The sequence below is a fragment of the Falco biarmicus genome, chromosome 4 (genome assembly GCF_023638135.1).
Source record: "Falco biarmicus isolate bFalBia1 chromosome 4, bFalBia1.pri, whole genome shotgun sequence".
In the NCBI taxonomy this organism is placed as follows: Eukaryota; Metazoa; Chordata; class Aves; order Falconiformes; family Falconidae; genus Falco; species Falco biarmicus.
The window spans coordinates 53743488-53764111 of NC_079291.1; the positions used below are offsets into that span (position 1 = coordinate 53743488).

General features: G+C 41.3%; 1 protein-coding gene across 4 annotated transcripts in view; it reads right to left on the reverse strand.

Annotated features, from left to right (window-relative positions):
* Positions 1-20624, reverse strand: part of DPP6 (dipeptidyl peptidase like 6) — a 572305-nt gene that overhangs the window by 48076 nt on the left and 503605 nt on the right. For all 4 annotated transcript variants that reach the window (XM_056336842.1, XM_056336840.1, XM_056336844.1 and 1 more), the window contains exons 9-12: positions 11259-11413; positions 10028-10125; positions 5045-5168; positions 4144-4182 (exon numbers count right to left, since the gene is read on the reverse strand). In XM_056336842.1, the coding sequence (XP_056192817.1) occupies positions 4144-4182; positions 5045-5168; positions 10028-10125; positions 11259-11413 (416 nt within the window). The remainder of the gene's footprint in view (positions 1-4143; positions 4183-5044; positions 5169-10027; positions 10126-11258; positions 11414-20624) is intronic.

Sequence of the window (20624 nt, forward strand, 5' to 3'; positions counted from 1 at the left end):
AGGGAAGCTCTCTTTTCATCCCCTGCCACACTCAGCACCCTGTGGCAATGCTCCACCCCTGTCCACACGCTCATCTGTGCTTGGGTGCACCACACCAACCGCCACCTCTGAAGCCAGGGCACCTGCACCAAGATACAGGGTCATCAACTGGCGAGGAGAGGAGCCCATGCCTCTGGGTATCAATCCCTCAACTGGATGACATCAGAACTCTTTGTTTAAGCATCAGAGGCTCTGTTTGTAGCCAGAAGCTGCTTCATTAACTCGGGCAGATGAATTTGGGTATTTGAATTATGGGCCTCTAGGTCCTATTTCTGCTGCATCCTTTGTCTTCAGGGCAACATTAGGTCAGTTATGGGGTTGTTACATGACAAAAGGGTTTTACAGGGTGACAAAGTCAGTCTTGTTTGTAAGGGTCTCTGACCCCTTTTTATTTTAATAATCTCATTTCATACTGTGTATTAACTATGTGTAAGAATCATTACTGGCTTATCAGTAAGGCAGATTAATGATTACATATTCCAGCAATTCGTCGCCACATTAAGGCAAGGAAGTTGTGAAGGAAAAATGGTGTGAGGTTTTCAACATCTCAACCTTTTGACAAAGCAAGAGTCTTTAGTTTCAGACTGAGATGATCTGAAACACTAGGGAAATAGAAGGACCGGAAAGAAAAATGCAGCTCAAAGGAACTATTATCAGGGGAGGCCAGTCAGCCCATGCAGGTGGGTTAGGAGGTCATATGTCTCTAAATAAGCTTGTGGCAATCTCCTGGTCCTGCCAATGTCAATGTCAAAGCTTACAGCCTTTGGTGGAGTTGGAATTGCACCCTGGGTCATAATTAGATTTGTTCAGGCCACATTCATAATTAAATAAATTGATTAAAATGCCAGTAAAATTTATCTTCAGCAGGTGCTCAGAAATTGTCCTATTTCTCCCTGGCTGACTCATTGTCTGTATATGACATCACTGGCACTGTTGGAAAATGGCCTCTTCCCAAACATTGAAACAAAATTGTTTACAGCTAGAATTAATGTTTCAAATAATTCGTATATTTAAGCAAAAGTATGAGTAAAGTTCAGTCTGGCTCTTATGCTCAGAAGTGCACAAGCAGATATATAAATAAAAGCAGTAAAAACTTCCAAAGTCCCAGGCAGTTTTGGTGAACATGTGTCTGTTCCTATCTGTGCAAAAGGTTTGAAAACACTGTCCATATCATCTGGCAAGGAGTGACAGATACTTTCTAGCAAAGCCTGTGTGAATACAGTGTAGTTCTCATTATACTTTGAGTAATTTATCCTATTTTTCAGCTCCACAGACAGTGACAGCAGTATTTCTCTTTGCCTGTGTTGGAGAGAGGCTTTCCAAAGATTTTGGATTTCAATGAAATTTATCCGTGAACTTAAGTATAGAAGGGAACATGAGAACATTTACTATGAACTTTCATATGCAGACTATTGAATGTCATTGCATTACCAAACTACTATAAAAAAAAACAAAATTCAAATTCTTATGTCTTATGCCCTATCTCAGAATTCCCACTATTTCAGACCAGTGAAAAAAGTCAGCCCTGCCATCCTTGGCCCCTGGTATGTTCTGATATGGATGTTCTCTCCTCATCTCCTGCTCCCAGCCTACTGTGAAGTTTGCCCCTATTCCAGGAAGACCAGATGCACTTGAATTCCCAATGAAAAGGTAAAGCTCCTGTATGATTTTCAAACCAGGTGTATGGAGGACTTTGAAGAAGTATTTTAAAGAATGAGGCAAGCAGTTCAGTTCCTCAGTCCTACTGATTTAAAACTGGGGTACTGCTCAAAAGGAGATCTGGTCAAGGGAGCATACGGAACAGGTTGGTCCATTGACTGTGTGACCATACCAGCTAGCTACAGAGGGGAACTGGGCACCTGGCTCATATGCATTTGCCTATATTAAAACGTCTCAACCAGGGAGTCTTCATCCTGAGCTGAGTCACACTCCCGAGTTCCTTCAGTAGCTGGCGAATGTGCAATTCATCTCTCTCTTAAAGAGGTTAGGGGACTCACACCAGCACTTAACATTTTCACATCACTCTCACAGTCAGACACACATGCCATGAAAATAACTTTCTGGTTGTCTCAATTAATGTGTCATAGAACAAAAGGTAAATATAGAAAATACAATTATCCTAGTAATCATATATTGAGTCAAAACTAGAATTTTAAGTAATTTTGCTGTCAGAAATACAGGTGAAAGAGCTCTATCATTCCTCAGACTCTTACAAAAGCCTTTGGAGAATACTGTCAAATGTCTCCAAAGTCCATAGGAAATGTCATCTGAGTTTAGTACTGAGATGTCTGACCCATTTGGCTGTAATGAACATGCTTCTCTAACCTCAAACTAAAGTATATGCTGTTTGGAGATGCAGTAAAACTAGGTATATTTCCCTGGAGCAGGCCCATTAGAGGCTGGCAGATCATTTACTACAGTTATTCAGTGCAAAGCACCATCTTTTAATGTCTGTCTATGTAGTAGGTAAATGACTAAAGAACCACAAAGAACCACGGCAGTGTAAAAACACAAGTTCTACTATACTGCATTAATGGAAGCCCCAGTAAATAGCAGTGAAAGTATTAAAGTATCCTTGGATCTATAAAATAAATGAATCCTTTGAAGATTATTATTTTTTAAGATACAAAACCTGGGGAATCTAATTTTCTCTTTACTTGGCTTATCTTTTAAGCTTTTGTTTTCTACTCAATCCAACGTTGTTCTTATGAATGTAAAGAATACTTTGGCAGCATTTTTATTCTATACCTGAGTATACCAGCAAAAGATTATTTCAAATGCTTGGAGCACAAAATCTATTTCCTCTGTAAAACCCATTTTTATCTGGATCAGACATAGCCCATTGCTGTAGGACAGTCACTGGAACAGAGGAGATCATTGTTCTTGCCATGAACTGATGAACTGCGGTTTCTACAGGTTCTTGGATCCTTTGAACAAGCTGTGACAAAAATGTGAAATGCTTTAAATCTGGACTAGAAAAAATATAGCACAAGACCTTTATCTGACATGCTACTCCCTGCCTGGCATTCACATATTCCATGAAAAACAGTTCAGTGTTGTGGCTGAATTAGTATCAGCAGCTTCTCTCCCAAGAACAGCTTAATCAAATCTGAGGTCACTTCACAAACTGACTCCTGGGGAAGTGTTATAAATGATCTTCCAGAGATTTACATGCTGGAAATCTACAGGTTTTATACAGACATATGCTGAAAAAACCCAACTCTGTTCCAAAAATTAAAAAAAAAAAAAAGGAAAAAGAAAAAAAGGAATAGAAAAATCCCATAAATCAAAACTTCTTGCAGGTTAAAATGTTCTGTCCTATTTTGTATACCTATTCTTTTCCCCAGAGTTTATTTTCATCTTTGTTTTATTTCATTTGGGGGATGGGAGCATGTAGCTATATAAAGTAATATGTCATGCATAAGTTACAGTGTCAGAAGAATTATGTGCCACTGTTGTCTGTTAAAACAGGGTATTAAAATCCATCAGGCAGCTTTTCCCCGTTCTGTGCTCCACATAAGCCCTTGTTGTTTTAACTGCCCCATCGACAACTTAGCTTCATTTTTTCACCTTTCTAACATCTGCAAATAACTGCAGAGTAACACAGAAAAAATTGTTGATTTTAGCTTAAGTGACTTAAAAGTCCTGTCTGCATGATTTTGGCTCTGAATGGACATAGCCCCTCTTGATAAAATGACCTTTGATCGTCTCTTTTCAACAGTAGACTTCTCTCCTGTCTAGAGGACCAGAAAACAACCACCATACTGTTTAAAATCATCATTAGTCTCAAAGAAGGATATGAAGGACTCCCTCTGAGGTTGATGAGTCTTACATAGTTACTGTCAGGGTGACCTTCCACCAGCATCAGCTTTTCATCTCTTAAATCCAAGTAAATTGCAGGCAAGAACTACGGGACCTACCGGAGAAGATGGCACCTTCCATAAGAGCTTGTTTATTACTAAGAAACTCTTCTGTATAATACAAATCGTGCCATCTTCCAAGCAGCTTTCTCAGGTCTGGAAATCAGCTTTTTCTCTTTGGGGGAAAAGCAATGAAACAAAAAGCCTACCAAAAACTTGATTGCAAAGAGAAGATCGCTATTACCTGTCTGTGCAGCCAGCCTTCACTTTCGTCTTCATGTTTCTAAAACAGAAGAAGATCATTAATACCAGACTTTGCATGTATGACATTTTGCTTATTAGTGCAGGAAGCAGTTGGATTGAATCTGAAAAGTTGTTCAGAAATACAAAGAAACTGTTTAAATATGTGCTTCAGGAGTGTTATCCACTGCTGCTCTGCTTGTCTTTCCGATGAATAAGCATGCACTCATTCAAGAAAGCATTTTACTCATACAGATGAAACACATAAATGCACAAGGTACATTATTTGCCAAAGAAATAAAGCTTGTTAAGAAATAAATAAAGGTTGAAATGAAAGTTGTTAAGAAAAGACTCTGCACTGTGCTGTATGCAACAGTCCTGCATCATTTTTTCAAGGGATGGATGTATCAGAACAATTTTCTACTGTGGAAACACCTATGCCAGTTTAAAAGATGGTATCTGCTGATAATTACACAGGTTATATCATTGCACCATTTACATTAATGTGTCTAGAGAAGGGATTAATTAACTACAACTGAAATGCAGGTAGATAAGCACGAAGCATTTTAAATGGAATTAAATATATATAACGCCATTAAACTAGAATGTTGAAAAGATATCAAGGTTACAAACTGTTGGGGTGTGTGTGTGCTTGCGCATGTGTACAGTTATTTCAAGACAAGTAATGCCTCTCTTACGCACACAGACACACAGAGTGTTTCTGGCTTTCTAGAAGGTGTAAAAAAACCCCAAACAACAAGTAATTATTGCAAACTGTTTATATTCCATGTCTGCCTAAATAAATGTGTGTCAGCTGAGCTGTCGCCAGGTAAAATTGAAATACTTTCTCCTTGTGTGGGTTCTGAAAACCTATGGCAAGAGGCCATGTGGCTCATCTCTCCTACCTTTGTGCAGACTCCCGTGGTGGCATCACACAGCGTCAGGATAGACACGTTCTGGGCCCTGTTCAGCCAGTTTACTGCCACCTTGGTGCTGGTTGCCCACTTCACCATGGTTATGTAGTAGTCCCTGCAAACACAGACATAAATCAAAGAACTCACGATACTGACATCCCAATGAACTGGCACATGGCAGAGCAGTCGGAGGCTGCTGAAGGCAAGTGGTCCAGGAGAGATCTCTGGTTATTAAGAAAGCTGTGTCTTGGCATCTCTAGGCTGCCTTAGGTATGGATTTTAACCCCTAAAAATGACATTTTTAGGGCTGCGCAGGTGTTTTATCTGCCACTTCTGAAAGTCATTTTCAAAGAAGGGACGAACGCAGAGATAAAGAATCTTTAAAGTTATTCCATCTCTGAGAAGGATTGAAACACCTTCAGCTACAAATTTATGCACAGGTGGAAAAGAAATTGCAAATCAATTCCATTCTGAGCACACTAAGCAGTTGACTCAGACCCATCACCAGCAATGGTTGGATTCTTTATGCTTACGAAGAGCTAATGGCCTCTAAATATGCCTACTACATACCAAAATATCCGTGAGTGTTGCATTAAAAGGAAAACAGCAAGAAGGATATGGTTTAGAGACACAGGATTTCTGTAAAGCATCTGGTTGCCATAAAACATCAGCAGAGATGCAAGTCTGAATTGGCAAAACTGGCATCCCACACTCCTTGTACTACTGCTGGACATATTCAAGTTGTGGCAATACTTGGAGTAAATCCCCAGTGAGTAATGGAACCACTCGGGCTGGGCTGGAAAATACAGGATCACAAGTAAATACCCCGATGGCCGCCTTCACAGAGCCAGCGTGCATTGGTACCCACAGCTGTCCACCTCTGCAGCAATTTAGGGCTTCACCACCTGATCTGCAGGGTAAAACTGGCTGAGCTGATAACACCGGTGATGTTATAACATATTGCTGGGCTACGTGGGCCAAAGACATCCTTAAATTGTAATATGACTTTTCACAGCATACAGTCTGTAAAAAATTTATTAGTTCATTTGTTTGCTGTGAAATATGTACAAGGAATTGTTGCTCTCATTGGAATTAATGTGCTGTGTCACTGGAGAGTACTTTGTGTTCTGGCAAGCGCTCCTGCATATACTGAAGAGAAAGGGCAAAAGCAACAAAGGCCTGTTTGTCTAGCGAAATAACAAGTTGGAAATTGATTTTGTAGGTTTCAGTAATATTTAGTGCTTGAATTTGGCTGGGGAAAAACAACAGAAGACCTCAGTGACTGCACCCGCTGCACTGGAAGGAAGGATGCTTCCAGGTGAGACAACAGCAGTCTGAAAACTCAGTGTCTGAAATAGAATTGTAATTTTACTTTTTATCAGCAACAGTATAGGCCCTAAGAGGAAAAAAACAACAAAGCAAAATTAAACTGTATAACCATCTCTTCTTTCTTTCCAAAATTAACTGAGCAGATACAGTCTCCCCAGAAAAGCAATGTGAATTTAGTACATGTTGTGGCTTGGAGCATTTTTTCCATAGATCCAATTTAAAGTTTGAAGGACATATATTCAATTTTTACATCCCTCTCACTGTTTGAACACAGGAGCCACAGTTCTTTCTCAGAAACTTTTAATTATTATTTTAGGTCAAACATTCTCTTCCCTACCATCCCAGAGATGGGCATGGAGTCTCAATTTCTTTCTGAAGCCTCTCCCACCCATCAAGCCCAAAGATACGCCAGCCAGCAGACAACTGCAGATGCTCATACAGTTATTACTCTAGTCTCAGAGTAGCGTGGAGTCTTTCATTTACTTCATTTCACATCTTTTTGGTAGGACAACCAAGTTTTATGTTTCCTATTTTGCAGAGGAAAATAAGACAATAAGGTGTGATTCATTGCAGTTAATTTTAAACATCTGCAGCTCCGGCAGCTGCACCGGTTGAGCAGCCAGCGGAGAGACATGGGGAGTCTGTGCACTTCCCAAGCCCTCTGCACCCGACCTGTCCAAGATTTTATATAGAGCTGATTTAAGCAGAAGTTAAGTAGAAGCTATTTCTTTGCATAGAGCGAAATCTAGACCAGCTGGGACCTGAGCACTTCGTTTGTAGGCATCCACACAGGGTTACACCCTCCCACAGGAAAAGAACAACTCAACTAAGCTCCTTCAGGAAGGGTGCAGTTATGCTGAGCTTTGTGGTATATTTCTCCATCCCAGTAAAGATGTTGGTGGTTGGGTTTGCAATCACCTGAGACTGATTATTGTGCAGCGCCCTTATTCATACCCTAGCTCTACTTGGCTGATTTCTGCAGGTATGGATCTACAATATGAGGTATGGATCTACAATATGAATACTTAAAGCATGACAACAGTGATAAAGCCATAAACACCACAAAGAACAGACAACGGCACATTATGTGGCCAAATGATGGGCAGCAGCCCAGCCCGCCGTCCCTGGGGCACAGCTGGCTCCAGCCTCTGATCCAGACTCCAGTTGTCTGATTTCTCCATTATTTATTTGCTCATGACCTATGCAAGGACCATTGATGATTTCTGCACGCAGGGGAGATAAGATCTTTCTTTAATTTGCCACCTGGGATGCAAATATGACATGAGAAATAGGTCAGATCATGGTCTAATTCTGACCACCTGCTGATGTAATTCTTGGGGTCCAATGGTTTTCAACAAAATAAAAAACGCCTGTCAGGCACTAAATGTTATAATACTTCTTTTTCCCCCTGCAATTTCTACCCCTTCCCATCCCTTTTTTTCCTCCAGAAAAGCGTGGCATTGGAGAAAGTTTGGCAAAAATGCTGGAATAAAAAAAAAAATTTAAAAAGGAAGAATTATCACAACTGTACCTTTTCCCCCAAAATATGTTTTCCCATCATCAGCTTTGCTTTTTTTCTTTCTTGTTTTGTTTTTAACTGAAAAATACCCCAATTGTGTGGAAAATTTCTGACTTCCTTTAATTCTGAAAGAAAAAAGACCCTGGTATATCTGCACTTTATTCTCAGCTTTATTAATTGTACTAAACCACTTTGCTCTGATAAAAGGAACACCGAGAAGCACCACTGTGTCCATATATCATCTGCATGAACAGATTGAGCACACTGAAATGCTTCAGATAGGACCGCTCTGCTTGAAGATCCTTATCACCAGCTTCCCCTGCTTCTTTGAAACTCCCTTCTGTAACTAACTGTACAGTACATCCCTCTTGCCTATTTTAATGAATTGTTATCACACTAATCCTCTCATTTCAGAAAACAGATGCATAATGAAAATGCACCCCTATTGCTCTAGCAGGACTACTTATATCATGCCCTAGGGATGGCAATTGCCACGGTTTTGATGAAATATACAGAGAGTAATTAATTATGATATATTTTGCATCATTTTAAAATATTGATTGCAACCAAATAAATTGCAGCCACCCATAACCATATAGAACAAATTTATTAACAACACTTAGATCCTGCAGTCTGAAGTTATTACTATAATTAAAATATTTCTGAGTCTTGCTGTTTACAGAGTATGCTAGCAATAGAAAAATTATATTGTCCAGGAGCTGCAGTTCTGATACTGTGCTTGGGATACTGCAATGGGGATGCTGCAATCCTGAATTGCTGCCTGCTCTATACAGACCTGAAGTTGTATTTTTGAAAGGCCAGTGCATTAATGCCCATTTGAATTGGTCACAGGTCATATACATTTTTTGTTGCATAAATAGATTTGGAGTATTTTAGAGTTACTCAGTGAAAACATGTTGTGAGGCTGACACTACCTTTTCTAGCAAAGAAAGGCAGCTCCCACCATAAATGATCCTACTGGTTTAGTACCCACTCACCAGATGACTACACAGCTTATCCACCAGCCTTATATATTTATCCTGCATAATAAAGATCACCCCTGCACCCTCCCCTGCCCTCCAAGCTGTCCTGTTTCATCAGCTCTGTGCTGTATCTCTGTCTTTATTGGCACTGGAATTACAGATCCAGCAATCTCATTTAGCAATCGATAAAAACAGGTGAGTACGTATGTTGGCTGGACGCTCCTACACGAACAAGCGATGCGCTGGGAACGATAACCTTGCATGACATTTGGCAGGGTCGCTACGGGTACTTTAGACGTAGAAGCAGAGTCTGGTTTCTCTTGCCCTGCATAAAGCTACTTCAAGCTACTGAAATTTGGATTTGGGTTCTAATCCATGAGCTCTGCTGGGAGGAGTGCCATGCATTCCCTAAAGCTGCTTCTCTGCTGAACAAGGGAAAGTTAGCTCAATGTAAACATAAACATGATACACCATGTAACATAAACACACACAACATAAACATAAATGCAGCTCCAGCTTATGTACCACATGCTGAAGTCCAAGCCAAACTTTTAAACTTTGCTGCACGCAGACTTAAGTGCTTACTTAATTAGAAATGAGTGTCTAAGTAGTTGGCTGAATTGCAGGCCAACTTCTAAAATACACTTGCCCTAAAAGCAACAAAGAGTTTTCCTTTTTATTTTTAAGGAAGATTGGGCAATGTATTTGCAGAATGTCTGCCTGGTTTCACTGGTTTATGTCACAAAGCAGTGAGCTCGTGGTTGCTGTGCTATAGGGCTGCCCTGTTCCTGCTTCACAGTCTTTCATACAGGCTGCAGACAAGATCCCTTCCACAGTGATTACATGTGAAATGAACGTGTTCTTACAGATATGGGGACATTTTGCCAAGTTCTCCAAAAATAGCCCTACTCTGAAGTCAGTCTGTGTCACAGCAATTTCAAGTAAAAAATGAATAATGGTCTACAAAATACAAGGAAGAAGAAAAATAATTTGAAAAATTTCAAGCAGATTTACACAAAATGGAACTCTTTAATAGTGGCAAAGAAAGATACTGTAAAATGATCTTGAAAAAACTCAGAGTGAGCCTGATTTCAAACCCCAAAAGAATTTGGGTCCAGCATCCCAGGGTGAGAAAGCACCTACCTCATTCTCTGATCATCTGGGGGAGTCATCTCCAGGTCATGGGTAGGTCCATTCAGACCAATCACATGCAAAGAAATAGTTGGATTTTCCATTCCAGCCTGGATTTTAAAATAAGAATAAATTATCATACCTTATACAACACTCAATGGTTTTGATTTATTATATCCCCATGAATTACAAAATGCATTCCCATTGTATGGGGTTGTGGACTGGACTGCTGTGGTCATTCCCAGGGAAACTGCAACCGTAGTGATGTGGCACAGAGGTGTGGAAAGGTTGGTGATCACAACCAAGGGTTAATTTTACTTAGGAGACCTCTAGCCTTGGTAAAAAATGCCACTTTTCACGGTGACTAGAAATATTGCTATTTTATGTATCTTTTGATAAAAGGTTGTCTAACAGGATGATGGTCGATAGAGTGAAATACGGGTTCATTTTGTATTGTAGGAAAGGGCATCCCCTGCTGAATCACTGTTACTTTCCACAAAACCTGCATGTATGTGGATACCTCTCCTGTTAAATTATGGTTCAATTTGGACCAACATGTGAGGGCTTAGGTAATCAGCGCATAAAGCAAGACACCCAGAAGAAATGACTGCAGCACAGTACACTCCTGTACTGTTTTATAGCAGAAAATTACAGCAATAACAGCAGCAGTGTATCAATACTGGCAGAGAGCTCTGCCGGTGCTGTGTACCCACTGCAAGGCTGCTGTACAGGTCTCCACAGTCAAGGAGAGATGGGCTTTTAGAGCCTTTTCTGTCTTCATTGTGTTCTTTGTAATGCTCAGGCACAACGTGTCTCCAAGCCCAGGCTATCTCCTCTGACATCAGGCCATCCTGGGTAATCTAAGGAAGCCCAGATACTGCATTTCCCTTAATTATAAAATAAAATGTATTATTGTAGAAAAGTTGGCTTCCAAACTCTCAGGCATCAACAATTCCATTCTAGCGTGGAAGCACAATTGCCTTTGTGTGTGTACAGAGGACGAATTTTTAAATTTTGTTTTCATTATATTTAGAATGACTAATACCGGAATCAGGAAACTGAAATTTTACAAATACAACTGAAGAGTAATGAGGACCATGTTCACTGGGGAACAGCTGATCTTCCCTTAGATCTGTTTATTTTCATTGCCTATGAATGTGCAGTATTATACAGTCTCCTGCCTGAGCCTACTGGGAAAAAAAAATTATAGAACAACAGGACTGTTTGTTTTATTTTCCCTTACCTTTGGATAATGATACGTTTTCACGGTTGGGTAAAGGCTGCCAGTGTATACCGGGATCTCCATGGTTGGGACTCTGGAGGCATTAATTGTTGCATATGCTAACCTGGTACCATCAGGAGACCACCAATGAGCAATATGAGTCTTCAAGATCTCCTCTAATTATTAAAAAAAAAAAAAAAAAGCAAGAACAGAAAAAAAGTCTATTAGGGGTAAATTATAGTTAGCAATAAATGAAACAGTATAGATACGAAAATTCCAGTCTAATCACAGCACAGGGAGAATGCCACAGGAATATCAATTAAAAACACTCATTAAATTATGCTGTATACACAAATGAACACAATTGATAACAATTACTCTGAATATATAGGTTATTAAGTATAATTATCTTGCTCAAGAAACATCATATTATTCATATTAGTACACATATTCATGACAGCACAAAAGGCACTGCTACTCCTACTGTGTGTCCTGTACATGGATATGTGAACATATATATGTACACTGGGTTCCTACCTGGTAGGAATAGGATGGCAACGTATCCGAGGGTCCCCTGGGGCTAATGGGGAACTGTAATGACTGAGGTTTAGTGCTTCTCCATAAAAAAATGTGGCTTCACAAAGCCATATTAGACACATATCAATGGATGCAAACATCATTTATACTTGGACACAAGTGCCTCCGCTACAATTTAAGTCTTCCTGAGCTCTGTTGCCAGTTGGGAATAAACAAAACCAGCAATTTTCTATAATCTATGCAATGCTGGAACTTTGAAACACTACAAGATACCAGGCTTAGAGAATGTGACTTGGACACCACCCTGAGTTTTATCCCTATTTAATTTTTAAAATCACTTTTGCAAAGCAATTTTCCATAAGTAGTCAGGGTTAGAGACTGATCCTTGTTACCGCTGAGTTTTGGGCTTACAGATTTTTTGATGATTTGAATAATGTATTTGCTATTGAAAAGGTACTCAGAAAGATGCAGTACGAACATCAGAGTTCCAGTCTGTAAGGAGAAAACAAGACTGGCAGAACCTAATTCTCGTTAAACACAAATTTAAAGAACTTCTAATTTCTAATGCTTTTTCTTATCATTTAATATCCTTCATTGCAAAGATGACTTCAGCTCATAGATATCCAGAAAAGCTATAAAATTCACTCTTTGTCCAAAGTGTCTCCAGTTACTGACATTTGGAAGACACTAACCTGGCTTTTTAAACCTCCCATTTTGCAAAAGGCAATAATGTAATCCATTTTCATTAAGAGGCTTAATATCATACGAGTTATTCCTATTTAAACCATAGCAGAAGGGCTTGCATATGCTGTACAGATTGATGGGCAGGAAGACAGGTCTCATTAATGTGAGAATAAGAATTAAAGAGGCTGCAGAGTGTTTCCAAGCCTTCACCATGAAGTCCTGCTACACAAGTCCAAGCAGCTCCAACATCTGCTGCTATCGCTGGTCACTGGAAAAAATGAATGAGGATTTTCAGGGTTCAGACCCACCATGTTTGTACAACCACACTATGAGGACCCCTCAATTCAACAGAGATGTCCCTCTGGTGTGAAGAGTAGAAACTCACCAAAGACTTTTTAATTTCCTTTAAAAAAATCTTGGATGAGTGACCCTTGGAGAACAGACAGGCAATTATATTCACCACAGAGCAAGTGAACACCTTTATTAATCTGGGCTTGCATACAGCTTGAGGTAAAACTCAAGGTAACCTTAGAAAGGATGCAAGAGAAAAATCATCCTCAGTAGTTGTGTTTTCTACAAATAACAAGTTCATTAGTCAATACTTAATGGCAACATGTAAGTGAGGTTTTGAAAAGATGTCTAGGAAGTTCCAAATACTACGTGGGAAAGCACATCTGGCAAATTTACTTTGCTGCGCTGTCCCACCTGTTGTGTGTACATTTAAAAGATGCTGCTTTTGACTTTTATATTGGTTGCTCATTAAAGAGATAATTAAGAGCATAAAGGAAAAGGAGTAAGAATGGCTGGCAGATGAGTCCTTGACATTTTAACATTAATTAAGAATTATGTTATTCAGCAAACATTTTCTCCAGGATCTCAGACTTAATGAAGCAGTCCTGCTGAAGGTCACATGCCAAGAAAGGTTTTAGTGCAGGTTTTGCGGTCCTCTGTTAATCAGATTTAATTGTGTGAACCTTTGTCTTGAAACAAAGCCAGGACCTTGCCATTATTGGAGACATCAGATTATTAGAGATCAGTTAGTTTTAGCAAACCAGAGAACATTCTTATGAAATATAAAATACATTAGTACCAGAAGTTTCAGCTGAAAGTAAAACATGATTTGCAGACAATTTGTTCTTGGGAACGCTTTATTCCTTGTGCTTGCATTTGCTACATGCTCAGAAAACCAGCTGCATTCAATACTCCTGGGTCTTTCTAAAGTTAGCTCAGATCCTGTCTCACATATATAAGAAACCACTTTCTCCTTAAAACCAAACCCCTTCTCCACATATACCTCATGACCTCTTAGACTATAAAGTGATAATTGATCAAAACTTTTGCTCTTTTCCTCAAAGCTTGCACCTGCTGGGTGCTACGTGATGATGTAGGGATGCTGCGAGTGAGCTGCAGAGGTTCCTCACAGTCAGTTGCTGGTGGCTCTGTGCTTTTTCCTTTCACCACAGCTCTGCTCGCCAACCATCACACCAGGGCACGCAAACCTTAAAAATAGTGAGAATGAAGCGTGCAGTCACCTTCACTGAACAAGGACTGTTCAGACTTGATGGCTGGGTTCAAGCCCAGTGTCTGAGGCAAGTCAGTGCTTATTCCACATTATCACATTCAAAATTGAACCACTCTGAAACAGCTGGATGACCTTGCTCACAAGCAGTGACTCTTTGGCTGGGACACATAGGAGCTAACTGGTAACCTAGTGACATGTTTATGCTCAAGGAGTGTCACATTGTGCACATTTCAATCTCTATTCCAGCTGAGTAAGATTCAATTGAACAACTGTCACAGCACGAGCAAACTAGCTGGCTGCAACAAGGCTTTCACCATCCCATACCAGGTTAACTTCAGTAAGTGGTTCCCCCACCTTGCCCCGGCACAGCCACCAATGCCCCACAAGGTTTCAAAAGTTCATCTACTGTTTGTGCTGTTTCTTCATCCTCTTCAGGCCAGTCCACCCTGCTTCTTGCCTCTGCTGCATTCTTCTCCTTGTCTCTCCTACATCCAGGGCACTCCCTCTGCTTCTTCCAGGTCTCTCTTCCTCCAGGGCTTCTCTTCCTTCCCCCTTAGAGCTATTTAACTACTCAGCAGGAACCAGCCACAGCTGCACATTGTCCACGTCAGCCAACCCACCGCCCCTGAAGACAGCCCACAGCTGTATATTATCAATGTTAATTAACCTGCCTTCATTCCTCTGTAAATCCTCTACAAATGACCACTTCAAAGTGGTGTGAAACAAAGAGTCTTCTAAGTTCATGCTCAGGAGGAGCATTTGAAGTCCTAGGTTGGAGCGTATTCAGTGAGAGCTGGGTATATATCCATTTCAGAGACTTTACTATCACTTGATGAGAAAATAAACCTGAAGATGGTAACAGAGGTGTGGTGAGAGGAATCTTACCCGAGCTGAATTAAAGGGTGCTGCATTCAGTGCATTATGTAGATGGTCATCTTTGGTATCAAGACCTGAACAGCATCCAGAGTTAGTCAGGCTGTGCCCAGCAGGAATGCCATCTATTCAGAAGAACATGTTTCCTGACAGATGCTTTCTGGCTTACTGTCAGGATGCAGAAAGAAGTCCTGTGCTGAGGTTCTTGGCTGCCAAGGAACGAGGTGTGATGTATCTGGATTTGGATGTAGCATTTGGCTGTGATACCATACAGGCAATTCCTGGATGGACTGCACTGTTGATCAGAGATTGGATAGACATGTCTGCGAGGTGTGTTATCCAAAACTAGCCCAGCACATGTGTAAAAGGAAAGGAAGCACCTGCTTGTTTCAAACTGAGTTAAAGCCAGCAGTACTTGCAGGAGCAATGAAATGCAAGACTTGTATCTTACTTTAGGTAGCAAACTCCTCAAGGAATCATAGGAAACAGGGCTGGAAGGGACTTAAAAAAATTATCTGGCTCCTTCCTCCATGGACAATATCTACCCCAACCCTGTGAGAATCTTCACAATTGAATTTTGCTATCCCTTCTGACACTTGTATAGCACCTTTAGCAGAGGTTTGGCCATAGAAATCAAACACTTCATTTTTCATGCCCATCTCTGTCTGAGCACTGAACAGTCCCACTGAAGTGCATCCAGACCGCTGCCTTGCCTTGTAGAGTCAATGCAGGGAAAAACATCAGGGCTTTATCTTCTGCAACTTCAGCGGCAACCAGCAGATTCTGGATAAAACCTGTCATATAGACCACATTTGGAAATCCACACAGATGGTTTTAATGTTGTGAACCGTAATCTGCCATTGTAGTATTTCTACATACATTTCCATGACAAATCCACTTCCCAGGCTTGCACAGAGTCCTAGACTGGCAGAGCTCCTCTTTGTTAATAAGTACATGTCAATGTCATGGCCATGGGGGTTTCTTCATGCATTTCTAAAAATCTAACTAGTTCTGCAGCCTTTGTCCATCCTGAGTCACATTTGGGAATTATGCCTTTCTGCTGAAGGTGACAAAGCTCTGGCTTGCTGTTAGGGAAAGGATGAAGCCTTTAGCAATGACTGGCTGGGAAATCCACTGGTAGCTTAGAGGTTTCTTCCAATTTTTGCAGTTGTCACAAATAACTTGTAATTTTCCAGTGTGAGTGAACAGAAACAGAGGCTTGCACAAGGATGTTTGGACACAGCCGTCCTCTGACAGGTACCACAGCAACCCCTTTCTATCTCTTCCAGAAAAAGAAAAAAAATGATGTCAGGAGGAAAAACTGAGAAAAAGGAATAAAAAAATCATTTTCAAGTGAAAAAATATGTTTTTCTGTCATCACAATCAACAGGGGCACATAGCTGTATTAGCTGCATGCTCTATATACTGACGTTATACATATTACAAGCATCAATACCCCACTTCCCATGTACAATGAAAGCAGCTGGAGACACCACACTGATAAGCCACTTTCCTTTGACCACCCACATGCTTCTGCTCTGTGCAAGGCAGGATCCTGTCACTCCACAGCCATCCTCCAGATGTGCCCATGCCCATGTGGCCAAGAGGCCACCCCTCGTTGGGACGGCAGTGGTGATGATGCCAGCACAGCCTCCCAAGCAGTGGCACATAAGGCCCTTCTAAAGGAATGAGTAAGTTGGTGAAAGACCTGTCTAAGAGCTTTTCAATCTTTAACTGCTAATGTCTTTGAATAAGGTGGCCCAGGAAAAATATTACAATTAATGCCAAGAAACCAACCTTTTCTCTTCCAAGAAAAAATGACTCATAGATCTGTACTGCAGTTAAACAGGAGATCTTCTGGAGATCCGAATGGTGTGTGCACCCTTGGTGAAGCCCCTCGTGTTATACAGATGTGCTGCAGATAACAACTGCAGAGTCACTAACTTCAAGAAAGTAACTTCCATTTGTAACAACTGAGGAGGTGATCTTGGAAACTGAGCAGAAAGAGGTTTTTAACTGCATCTAGAAAAGTAGAGGCTTTCTGCATGCCAGGAGGTCAAAATAAGGGTGTAATGGGTAGAGGCACTTAGGAGGTTTTGCCTATTAAATAAACCAATTTCTTTTATACAAGTAAAATTCTCTTCTCATTCCAGACCTTGTATTTTCTTCTTCAGTAGGAAATCAAAACAGTATCATTAGTCAGCCCACAGAAGAAAAAGACATGTACTAAACAGTTTAATTCTCCTCTAAGTAGATATAGATACATTCACATACACACGTGCAAACATATCTAGTTTTCTGCCAGTAGGCCCATTAATTTCAGAATATTTTAATTTTTACAGAAAGTAAAGCAAGATTTTGTCTGACAGAAGGAACTTCCTTTTCTATGTTATTTATTGTTGATGTGGTGAAGTGCAGCAATTCCAGGAAGCGTAACCAATGGTTTTGTTAGTGCAACGTATTGTAGCTGATGCTCAGATCAGTATTTGGTGTGCTGAAGACATTTTGCTGTTCTATTAAAACTGTTAATAAAAAGGAATTTTAAACAAAATGAAATGAAAGCCTAACATAAAGGCCATGGGGTACATTAGGAAAGAAAGCTCAAAAGAATTTGTCAGTAGGACATGTCAGAAGAACTTAAGAGGATGAGAGATCAAACAGAAAGGGGGTCTAGGAAAGGCGAAAACAAAGACTTCTGTGGTAGCAAACCCCCAAGGGTTCTTACAGAAACATCAAATACAAATGCTTATTTGACAGCTGCCATCTGTTTTAAAATCAATTACTAGATCATCTCAAAGCACCAACCACACATCCAAATCAATTGCTACTGCATAGTTTGAAAACGAGTAGTTTTACTCAGTCAGGGAAAACTAGTTGTTTGTATTGGCCATCACTGACGTGTTTCAGGGATGGCTTTAGAAGACCACCGAGCCATCTTCATACACGTACAAGGTTTTCTCTCAGTTGCTCCAGCGCAGTTCTACACCAACTTCCATTAAGTGATCGTTATAGGTATAAAATGGGTGTAAAAGTAGTTATGTGTGTGCAAATGGTGTAAAATTGGTTTATATTACTATATCCAATCTACATTTTCCTGGGTTGACATTATTTTGTGCTGATGTCAGCAATAACCCTGCAGCACTATTGATTTCAATGAAATTAATCCTCTTTCCCACTTGTCTAGTTGAGCCAGGTGGAAACAAAGTAATTTTACAGGGCTACTAAACAATTCAACAACCTCTTGTAGAAAAAAAAAAACTAAACTATTTTTTAACCTAGCCCAAGCTCCAGGCTCAGCCCAATCCCACAATCCCTGTATGCAAACAACTGCTCTCAAGGTGTTTGTGTCATCATCCAAGAGGTCCTTAAGAAAGCCTGATTTGCCACGCTCACGCCAGTGACCCTTTATTCTCGACATATACAATATATACTCAAAGCACACAGCCTCCGCTGCCACTGACAGGCAACAAGCTTATGAAGAACAAAACATCACTTGCTTTCATGGCATTTTGGAGGACATGCTTTAGAGAGCATGTTCTAAACATCAAATCCTGCTCCAAAAAGCTCACCGCCTGATGGCAGCAGCGTTATGACGGCAGCAAGGAGCTGCAAGAAGGTGGCAGCCCCTCATCTCAGGGAAAGGAGCCCAGCCATGAGATTTGCATCTCTGCAAGCCCAGGGAAGGTGTGGGCTGCAGGTGTCATTAATTTCCACTTAGTCATGTGGTTTAATTGCTTGAAACACATGTTTTCTGGTTACACAGCTTTGCAGCCCCTTGCTCCTGCAGAGCACTGTGTCGAGGCAGCATGCGAGGGTTTGGTGAGCGCTTTCTGCCTCCCTGTGCCCAGATGCTGAGGACCTGGAAAGAACCTCGTTTCAGCTGGGGTGGCTCATGCTGAGTGCTGAGGACAACCTCATGGGACTCTTCATGTGTTCTGCATGGTCAACAAGGTCACATCTTACCTGCACATCTCTTACGGGGGCCCCAGAGCTGCTGCATGGCCTGAGCCAAGCCCAAGCTCAGCAAACAGGCAAACTCCACGAATTCTGAAGGTGAATGGGCCTTGGTCCACCTTTGCTTCTGCAAGATGAAGGTGGATCAGTGTAACAACACCACAGGCTGCTGTGTTCCAGCAGATGTGTCACTATTAGATGCTCTCTGATACCTGGAAAGGACCTCTGAGGGAACGACACAGGGATGAAGAGTAACCAGCGTCTAGCAGAGCCACAGTGTGCACATCAGAGGCACCTCTGCCAGCCACCCTGGCTAAATCCTGACCGCTCCAACCTGGGCTTCTTATCCATAGCCCCAACTACCAGCAATACCGACCAGTGTTTCTCTGAGGACAGTCTTTAGGATGCCTTTCCCCAAAGAGAAGTACTGAAATCATGTTAGGATGACATCAAGCTGCTGACAGAAGAGACTTTCTGAGGCTACTCATCTCACTCACATCAGAACTGCTAGTTTAATGATCCTGTTTTTTTCTTTTTTTCCCCTGTCCATTGATTCTTCTAATTTGTTGTGTTTCCAACACTAAAGGATCCTGTAGATGTTATATGAGCCAGGGCACTGGGGTGCTGTTCATAAGGTTATTGACAAGTAGCTGCCAGACCTTCTTGGCTGTCTAAGTGTCTAGGGGGGCTTCAAAACGCTGGTGGCATTGACCACTGTCCTGATCCTGTCCTCAGGTACATCTCTGCAGCTCCTAACAGAACAAATGCAGGAGGCAAGGCTCAGGCTGTAATAACAGAAAGCATGAATGTTTAAAATCTCCCTCATTCATACAAACAGATTTGTGGAAAGAAAACCAACCCAACAGCACAGATGCACACAAGTGTGTGATGTCACCTGAGACGTCAGATGCATTCTCACAAATAAGAGAAGAATTCAGCTATTTGAAAATATCCAGAGGGGATGGGGGCTCCTCCAGGCCATCTTTACATCCGCACGCACTGAGCACACTCAGCTGTACAACTCCTACTTGAGGTGCAAAGAGCCCTGGTGAGGAGCCGTACCTCATGTGGACCCTGTGCCTCCACCAGGAGCAACAAGCAGCTCCCCAGGAGGTCTGGCACCCCCTCCGGAGCAACCTGGGCAGGCAGGCAGCCATGGCAGGCAGGGTGACCTTGTGTCATACACAGTGCCATACTATCCTGAGGGCACATCAGTATTTCGGGGCCTGTTTTGCAAGAAATGCTGTCCTCTTTGGACAAACACAGCAGAACAACGCTGAGTTGCCTCCACATTCTCCTTCTGCTCTTCTCAGAAGTTTCCTTCTCTGTGCTTCTGGCTTTTTCTCCCCTGCGCACCATCCTTAGTAACCCTAGAGTTGTTTGCTTTCAAAAGCATTAATGATTAATGCTCGCAATAGCTCCTAGCAATTAGCAGGTTTCCTCCTTTGGTGTGGTAAGTCAGTCTCAGCCATGGTAAAAACCTCTTGGATCATCCTGGCTAGACTGACATGCAGACATTTCATCAGCGCAGGCAATTCTGTGATCTGTCAGGATGTCCAGATGTAATAATGAAAATGAGGACTGAATTACAAAAGTAGAAATATTACTTGGAGATCGCATCATCAGATATTCCTGTTTCTAGCACTCACTGCAAAGACCAAATGCACCTAGAAAACCTGTCTGCAGTGGCACACTGCTGCATGACACTGATGCATAATAAGAAAGTATTTTTCCATCACCTGGCATAAACATAAGACCACAGCCTGCTGTCAGCTCTCCATGAAAGCCTGTTAGCTAGAGGCACTAAATCTGTAGAA